Raw genomic sequence first — 9731 nt, 5'->3', positions numbered from 1 at the left:
AGCTCCTGACAGCCCGTAGTATCTAAGAGCGAAGTGACAGCTTCAGCTTCAAGCCAAGAAAGAATCAATACGGTGCAAACTACTAATTTACTGTCCCATCATCGACCATCAGCAAGGACCAATAACATGATACCTTAACTGGTAGCATTCAATTTGTTCGCGCAACAGTCCTAAACCTAATAAAGACATTGATTATAGCTCCAAGAGCTGTTTCAATTAGAGGAAAGTTAATTAACATGTTAAATGAGTTTCACAGCATTGACTCTCATGTTCCGCTATCGCTTTGATTGTTTTTTTTCCCTACCAATCTGTTAGACAATAGAAAAAAAAAAGAAAACAGAAAATCATTGAGTAGGATCTCAGGGCACATAGAGCTTCTCTCCGTAAAGCTGCGAGCGCGTTTCACTGCAGAGGACTAAAGCCACATCAACGTTATTCACTTCACCATTATGTAAAAAGTAGAACAGCATACAAACTTTTAAATTAATGTTTTGTTTAGATCGTTAGTTGTAGTAAATTATTACTTTGATGTGCGTATATTCACTGTGTAGACAGAGTATTTGCAAAGTGACAGTTCCGTAAAGCATAGTTTCTGTAGTTTCTAAGCTTGATGGGTATTTCTAGGGTAGAAACTCTTTTAGCACAATATACAGAGTTGAGAATTTTCTGTGCGTCAATTTATTAAAACGGGATTGGGTTTTGTGCTTTATTATTCAAAATGTTAAATGGCCTTTCTGCTTAGAAACTTGCCGACACAATCAAGCGCTGCACAGACTTTTTAACCAAAAGGCACAGGCAGGGCAATATTCTGTATTCCACAGCTTATTGGTATTTTCATTTCTCCGATAACTAGTTAATAACAAATCCTAACACGCACCTGTCGTGTGAAAAGACGTTCAGCAATACTGAGTCTTACAGTAGGTGTACAAATACGAAGTTTACGCTCCCGATTTTTTGTCGCCGCCCAGTGGATAAAAGGAACTACAAGAAGGCAGATTGTGTCTGTAATGAAGAGAAACTATGGAAGCAGACAGTCAGTGTATTACCACTGATCTTTCAGCCAGTCAGCGGTTTGCAGAAAGTGCTCTATTCAAATAAGGTTTTTTTTCTGCAACGGAGAATTGAAGCACAATATCAAAATAAATAGGTTACTTCAATATAAAATATATGCTGATGTTATCTGGACTCACAGAATACGCATCATTTTCTCATGAATAAAGCAGCTATAAATTAAATAAGACTAACATTTAAATTCGATACTCCCCAAAAAAACAGCCCAAAATGCACTTCAATTTTTGTTTTGTTTTAAACATAATTATTTAACAGCTTCAAGTGTGTATTTTTCAATTTAAACAAACGGTTTTTTGTATGAGGCCACATTAATTTTCTAGTTTTCTCTCTGTACGCCTCGCTTTCACGGTCTTCAAGCGAACATGACAGAAAAGGTGAAACTATCGAACAGCGTTTAAATTCTGGAACTTGAACGCTTGTCTAGTAACTTCTCATGCGCGGTTAGAAAAGCGTCCCCTTCGCCTTGTTACATTTAAAACCTCTCGCAGCCCTGGTTTAAAAATTCTATAATTAGAAATCTAATTCTAATTTTTCAACGTGAATATAAACCTAGCATATACAAAATTCAATTTCTAATTCATACAACGATTTGTCTACCTCTTCAACACATCCGTCGATAGCTGAGACTGACTTTTGTGAACGCTTTCTACATCTATTCTGGCTACATCGTCTACAAATCGGTCGATAGTATTTATAAGCGGCTAACATGATCAATTTCTCACAGACGAACTTGAGTTTAAGCCCTTTCAGGATTGAAAGGAGAAAAAAAATCTCTTTTATTAATAATTCATTAAGTATTTGAATCATTGATTTTCAGTCTTCATTAATATGCGGCGCAATATTTTCTACATTTTATTTTGGACGAAGAAATAATAATAATAATAATAATAATAATAATAATAATATTGTGGTCATAACGCGATGTTTTTTTTTGTATATACAAACAAAAGCAAAAATATATTAAAAATGATAAATGCTGGAAAAGAAATTACGTAGTGTGAACGTTTTAAAAATGCAGTATGACAACAGTAAAGCCGCCTAGTGAAGCTCCAATTCCTTCTAAGTTACAATTGCCATGTCCGAAAGCCAAGCGGGGACAGACAGAAAACCGACAGAAATCCCAAAACGCCACAAACCCGTGCGTGCGGCTCCTGCGTCCTCGTCAGTCCGGCTGGACCCATACGGCTCAGTTTAACCTCTGGCCCAGAAGCGCTCCGCAGCCGGGCCGTCTGGACAAACTCCCCGGAAAACGAAACTGTCGCAACATTTCTGCAAAAGACAAACGGCAGCCTGGTTTAACCCTCTGTTCAAATCCAGGTACACGGCTAACGTCTGCTTGCCTGCGTTATCTACCTATCAACCCAGGAAGAAGGTTTCCACCCGCACTCCGAGTGCGCGTTTTAATGCAAGTAATACAAGAAAATAACTTGTTTTGCGGTTTGCTTTTTCGTCTAGCATCCCTGACGGTTTGAGGTATCATTAAAATAACGGAATCGATAGTTCTGATAATGTCTAATCACCCTTACCCATCGGTTAAAACACAAAGGGGATTATTACTAGCCAGGCGGACGTCCATTATTTGTGTGTTATATTGCTGTATGCGACAGTGGAAGTGATTGTATACAGATGTAAATTATACCTGTATGATTGTACTTTCTAGAAAATACAGCGACTCTTTCCAGTTAAATCTGCTGAAAAAAAAGAAAAGTCTACTGTATGTCCTTAAAATGGAAATCCAAAACTATACCCAAACTTAAGTAACTTTGAATCGTTCATTAGCACCTTATAATTACTGTGCTAATTAGGCTGACACGGCAGTTAATCAGGAGTAATACGCTGTCATGTCACTGACACTACCCATTACTCTGACATTCAACAAGAGGTATGTCTGAGCTGCTTCGCTCACATTCACACAAGTTGATACCCATCTTAATACCAGCAAATAGTTTGTGATCCCTAGCGAATCAGACGGAGAACCCGTTTCCATTTCAAAATAAACAAGGTAAGCAAATAAATATTATTCACCCCAAACAAGGATGTATCCAGCGAAATATGTGACGTGTGTCTGAATACTTTGCCTATTCAGACTACATAAGTGATTATGAAGAGATAGCCTGTACCGGCTTTTTAAAACAGCTTTTCTATTTTAAAAACCGAACTGAAATAAAGGAATGTTTGCATGCATTAAAGTCGACTCGCATAGAATTTATATTTTTAGTGTAAAATACTTTATTTCATAAAAATTATAATAGAATGATTTTAATTGGTTTGATAGGGTAAATAAATAAGGATTACCGTGGTAATTCGCTGGGGCAGAGGATTAAGCAAACGCAAAGTCTCCTTTGCCTGCTCTCCTCTCTAGAAAGTTAATTAAAATTGTTTTTTTTAACGGATGAATATTTCGTTAATTTGCCTCCTGTGTGTATTAAAATAAAAAAATACATTTAAAAACCGCAGAAGCCTATTCAAGCAAAAAAAAAAACATTTATCCCAGTCGGTGAGAGAGCGTTTTTTCAGCACCTTTGTGGCAGTTAGTATGGCTTAGCGATATGAAGTGGTCCACACTAAATTACAATATTAACACCTTTTCAAGCATTATTTTCCTTCTTTCGCAGGCTACGATAGAAGACAGCATCCACAGCCCTACTGAAAGGAGCATTCGGGGTTCAACAGCGAGCTCCGCACTGACAAGATAAAGTAGCGACCTTTCGATTGGTTGAGTCCGGCAGCGTCACGGCGTAGCCAATAGCAGCAGAGACGGATGAAACGGGGGAAGATTATAATAAAGGAGAAAATATGAGTTCCCTTTGCGATGGCTGTGACGTCAGTGTAGGAAGTCATTGTAGAGCAACACTGGAACAATTACAAGCGAAAAAGGAGCGTGGCGTGGACGAGTTAGTCCTCCGTGCCTCTCCACACCTCAACTTTGAAAGAAAGTTAAATAAGCTGAACAAAAGGACGTGGACTATACAGATCACCGCTTCCCCGTCTTCATACTGAATGTACCAAAATATCGGAGAATACCGTTTTAGTGACTTGCTCTGAAAGAGAAGGACAACAAAAAAGTTTTTTTTCTATCTTTTGTGCTTTATTTATTATTATTGTTATTATTATTTATTTTTAAAATAATATTGTCAGCTGGACAAGGTTCCCTTTTTTATATATACGACCACCTAACCGTGTCACCGTTTCATTTTTCTTTTTCGTCCTGAAATCTGAGGGAAGTCTTGGGTTTTTAAAGTTTGTAATGAAGACCAACTCTTAATTTTGATCTTTCCTTTTTTTTTTTACTATGGAAGGATCCAGTGGGTCGAATTTCGGAATAGACAGTATTTTGTCGAACGCCAACAGCTCCAGCAGCCCGGTGCTGATGAGCGGGGATTTTCGGCTTGGGGACAGCAGGACAGCAGATTTCAGAAACCAGGCCACCCCATCACCATGCTCGGAGATAGACACTGTGGGAACAGCGCCTTCATCCCCCATCTCGGTCACCATGGAGCAGCCCGAGCCGCACCTTGCTCAAGACAGCCTGCAGCAACACCATCATCTTCACCACAACCAGCAGCAAAGTTTGCAGCCGTCGCCTCAGGCTCAGCAGCAGGCTGGTTGCGCCCCCAGGACTGCCACCTCCTCCTTCCTCATCAAAGACATCCTGGGCGACAACAAGCCGCTGGCGGCGTGCGCGCCGTACAGCACCAGCGTCTCCTCGCCCCATCACACCCCCAAGCCGGAGAGCGCCCCGCTAACGGAGGGCTTCAGGCCGAAGCTGGAACAGGACGAGCCTAAAGGCAAGTTGGACAAGCGGGACGACATCCAGAGCGACATCAAATGCAACGGTAAGCGAGAACTCAGCGAGAACCGCTGAAACGCAGGTGCGGCTCGGAGTCTTCAGGAGCAGGGCTCCTCTGTAACCACTCTGAGGAAGACCCGGGTTGAGCGTGTTTGATCGGATGGGTTGTACAATTAACTGTTGTTATTGTAATAATTAATTCTACGTCGCCGGAGTCCTTTTGCGCTGGTTTCACTGGTTTTACTGGAATTCTTACTTTTATTGAAGTATTGAAGAGTATTGGCATCTCCCTCCTCATTGTTCGATAAATGAATTAGTCATGCATTCCAATACAACATATTATCTTGCCGATTCTGGGATCGCATATTGTATTATATCGATACACTATTTCTGTTGTATAATCTAAAAGCAACCCAAGGAAACACAGAGGCAGCCTGTGTGTTTAGATTTAAACGTGTTTATAGAGCCTACACTGTGTGTATATTTGTGAAGAGTGTATCTCTGTGTGTGTTCCCCGGTAGCTGGCGCCTCTTCTAGGAAATTAAATGAAGTATAATAAAATATTATTTGCCGTATACATTTGTAATAATTTCGGGGGCTGTCTGCGCGGAGTATTGTCCTCACCACTTGCTCAGGATCAGCAGAATCGAAGGGCTCTGTTTTTTGCTTACGTGTGTTTATTCCTGGTGCATTGTGTATTTAAAAAAATATAATGGAATATGATATCGATATTTGCGGCTTTTTGTTCTTAATATTAGCATAACAGAACAGAAAGCAGATGTAGAGGCTGCCTGGCGATTTTCCTGCGCACGAGCCTCCCCAGTGGGTCAATTAGAGAGATTATTGTTCTTCCTACAGAGGAGACCACGGAGCGCCGCAAAAACTGCTACAAATAGAGATGGATTGACGGATCGATTTCTCAGCTTTTCTGTAAAAAAAAACTAAAGTTGACAAATAGAATCCGGATTTCTTGTCGTTGTCATCTGGACGTGCTCGGCCATCGCGCTCCTATTCTTCTGGGCGAGCAACTAGACCAGTTTACCTCAACCACTCGTATTGTATTCCGTCCGCTGAAATAATCTCACCGCCGTTAATAAATAACATCACTTATAACAGAAATTATTGTTCTTCTCCATCCGGTAAACTTCTGAGCGCAGACCAGCCCCTACAGAAGCGCTTTTGCTCCTGAAATGCTACGCCAAGAAATCTGTACAAAACGTATTCTAGAAATTGTGCAAAATGCGTGCAAAACAAATTATTTTGAGGGTAATTTTTTATAGAGGTTATATTAAAAGCGGGTATGACGTTTGAGCGGGGAGTAATGTTTTTTTTTATTATTATTACACGCTCAAAGATTTGCATAAGAGACAAGAAACATTTTTTTTCTTATTGTGCATTTTTTTTTTTGTATTTATTTAGGCACGAAAGAAGAAGGTGACCGAGAGATCACTAGCAGCAGAGAAAGTCCCCCGGTTCGCTCTAAAAAGCCCCGCAAAGCGAGAACAGCCTTTTCCGACCATCAGCTCAACCAGCTGGAGCGCAGCTTCGAGCGACAGAAATACCTGAGCGTGCAAGACCGCATGGATCTCGCGGCGGCGCTTAATCTCACAGACACGCAGGTCAAAACCTGGTATCAGAACCGGAGGTATGTCACGCTCGGTGATCTCTCGCTGCGCATCACGAAAGGGGATTTGTGTTACATATTCCTTCGAATAAGGCACGGGCTAGCCTAAATTTCATAGCTACAAAAAATTCAGCCGGTTTAATAAATAACAACAACAAAAAAAAAAAACAATGAAGAATTAATGAATGTGAAGTCTACAGATAGCTCAGTATTGAGATCCTTGGAAATTAACATTCTTATACAATATGCATTTCATTTAAAAAAAATAGTGGCCTACTTTGTTTAATGTCGTCTTAATTTAAATATTATTTTAAATAGTCCTGTCATGATTTAATAATACTACATTATTTTGCACCATACGTACGGACATGTGTATGATTTCAAATTTCAGATAAGTTTGAAATGTCAAGACTGTTACAAATGTCAGTTAAGCCCTTCGTCGTGAACCGCAATCAAACATTTTCACTCCAAATTTAGAAGGGATGATTTTGTGATGTCCTGGAATAATCGTGTCTTCCAATATTGTTGAAGAGATTTTCGAATATATATTTTTAAATTAGAAAATAATTGTAACACGTTTTCGTTTTTTCCTGCTCTGTAAACCGAATTTAACCACCCCAAATGTGTCAGAAGAGATTAATGTCAAATGTGCCGAAACACACAAAGGCCAATATCATTATGAAAACAAAGACAAGCAAAACCAAACTTGTTTCCAATATATTCGGTTCGATTTACATATTTATCTGTCTTAAAAAAATGAGAACTCAAAGGATGGATTAAAATAAAGACATTATTTCGAGTACATACGAAAATACTAAAGCCTCTTGCAAGATTTTCAGTAGTGTTCGAGTATTAACTGATGCATGAAAAAACGCCATGAATGAATATTTACACTTTCATTTTTAAACAAGTAAAACATAATTGTATTTTTATTTCTTGGGGAGGATTATTCGAAAAATTAATCGTAAGACCTAAACATTTCTTGAAAGTTTATTTCACAGTCATATTCCAGTGGCCGCGGACTCTTTTTTTTTATCAAGGTGTTAGAATATCAACTTAAAATAACCAAACCGTATTTTATCTCACTTTAACACCTAGAGAAAGCCGGCTTTCTTTTCAGCGCGTTAAAGACGGATCGCTTTCTACCTCGTTTTTTTTTTTTGTGGTCTAATTAACTACAGAAAATCTACCAATTTATGCTCGGAGTGATTAAGCCTGTCCAATTAACGGAGTGCTCGGGGGAATTCCTTGATTCAGAACCAGTTAAATAATTTATCTGTTGTATTTTGATCTGATTTCAGGACGAAGTGGAAAAGACAGACCGCCGTAGGATTAGAGCTGCTGGCTGAAGCTGGGAATTATTCGGCTTTGCAAAGGATGTTCCCCTCCCCTTACTTCTACCACCCGAGCCTGCTGGGCACTATGGACAGCACGACAGCAGCCGCGGCCGCCGCCGCCATGTACAGCAGTATGTACCGGACTCCGCCGGCGCCTCACCCCGGCCTGCAGAGGCCCCTGGTCCCGCGGGTTCTGATACACGGCCTGGGCCCGGGCGGGCAGCCGGCGCTAAACCCACTGGCCACCTCCATCCCAGGCAACCCGCACTCCCGGTAAAACAAGACGCGAACCCGAGACGACGTGGGGGAACTGATCCAAACTTTTAAACAACAACCACCACAAAAGACTATACGGAAAATTTTATAGAGGGACAAAAAAAAAAGGAAGAAATATTTAATAACTGCAGTTTTTTTTAAAAAAAACCCCAAACTGTAAACAAAAGGCCCCCTTAAGAAATAAAGGACTGTTAACTTTCTTTTTTTATTTTTTTTGTACAAATACGCTTATGATACTAACAAATAAACTTCTAAAGTTTATGAGAAGGACGGCGAGGGGGGGGGGGGGGGGGGGGCACGCGGTGACTCGGGCTAACCGCGAGACCGGCCTGGGAGCCTCGCGCTAACTTCTCGTGGCATGCTCAGTTACTGTAAGAAATGTACATTTGAAGGACTGAGTGAAATATTTATTATATGTCGTCAGAGAGATCCGCTTATATAAATCATGCAGACTTTTTTTTTTCTTCCGTCATTTTGTCTTTCAATTCGATAGAGGTGAATTAAGTCAGCCTTTAGCTTTCTGTTCGTGATAGACTGACGCCCATCTCACGGAAGGATTCTCTAACAATTCCATTCTGTAACAACAATAAAAACTTTAATTTTTTACAAGCACTGAAACCTGTGATCCATTATTTTTCTTTATGTGAGTTAAATTCGCCCTCGTAAGGCGTCAAAAGTTTATTTAATAGAACTTCATTTAGTCCAGATTATTATTATTATTATTATTATTATTAGAGCTCTACAAAAGCGCAAAGCTGAGCCGCAGCCGTGTGTTTTTCACAGACAGGGGACTCTCCCCGCGGTCTGTGATCTGCAACAGCTTTGTGACGGTGAGAATAGACGGTGTGGCGCGCTGGCAGGCCGGCGTGGAGTCTGGAAGCGAGGCGCAGCCTGGCAGCTGTTCCGGAGCAGCCGAAAGCCTCGCACGGCCGGCCGGCCGGGACAGACAGCAGGCGCTGGGCCGCTCAGCGTGAGCAGCCCTGCAGAGGCAGAAAGCATTAGAAGAAAAAAATATATATATAAACAATTAAAAGAAAAATCCCAAGAGCGTTTTCGTTTATCATCCATATTCACCAACGGAATTATCCTCCCGACAAAGTCCGGGGTGAACGGAATAAACTTTTGTTCGCCTGTTCATTTATGCCGTTTAGCGCATTTTTTTTTTCAACGACTAAACGTGGGATTTAAAAAAAAAAGCTTTTCGACGCTTATTCAGCACCACGCCAATCACGCAACACGTCGGATTCCCATCAATTGAATGCAAATTTTATACTCAACGATGCGGCCCTTACTTTTGTCATTTTACAGCCGTTTGGTTAAATTAAATCAAACTCGGAATTTCACACAGGCAGTGCAACGAAGTAAAAATAAAACGTACTTAAGATATGCGCAAAATATATGAAAAATACATTAGCCCACCACCACGGCGGTATTTTTTAATAAATCAATAGGGACGTGTTGTTTCAGCTTATTTGTGGTATTTAGAATATTTGCTCTCTTGCAAATGGAGCATCTCGTTGCATATCGGTGACGGAGCTAAACCAATAAAATACGCTTTAAGTAGGAGCGCAATTAAAAGAACATTAAAATACTTTCTTTTTAAAGTATGATCGTGTCCCCAGGAGGGTTGCGG

At 40.4% G+C, this 9731-nt stretch overlaps 1 protein-coding gene across 1 annotated transcript; it reads left to right on the top strand.

Annotated features, from left to right (window-relative positions):
• Positions 1–3944: 3944 nt before the first annotated feature.
• barhl2 (BarH like homeobox 2) lies at positions 3945–8099 on the top strand. Its single transcript, XM_088927209.1, has 3 exons — positions 3945–4907; positions 6281–6506; positions 7787–8099. The coding sequence occupies exons 1-3, from the start codon at positions 4364–4366 to the stop codon at positions 8097–8099; spliced, it is 1083 nt and encodes a 360-aa protein (XP_088783335.1). The 5' UTR covers positions 3945–4363.
• The last annotated feature ends 1632 nt before the right edge of the window (positions 8100–9731 follow it).

This window comes from Atractosteus spatula, chromosome 11, assembly GCF_055471065.1.
Source record: "Atractosteus spatula isolate fAtrSpa1 chromosome 11, fAtrSpa1.hap1, whole genome shotgun sequence".
Lineage (NCBI taxonomy): Eukaryota > Metazoa > Chordata > Actinopteri > Semionotiformes > Lepisosteidae > Atractosteus > Atractosteus spatula.
This window is presented reverse-complemented; position numbering and strand designations above follow the sequence as displayed.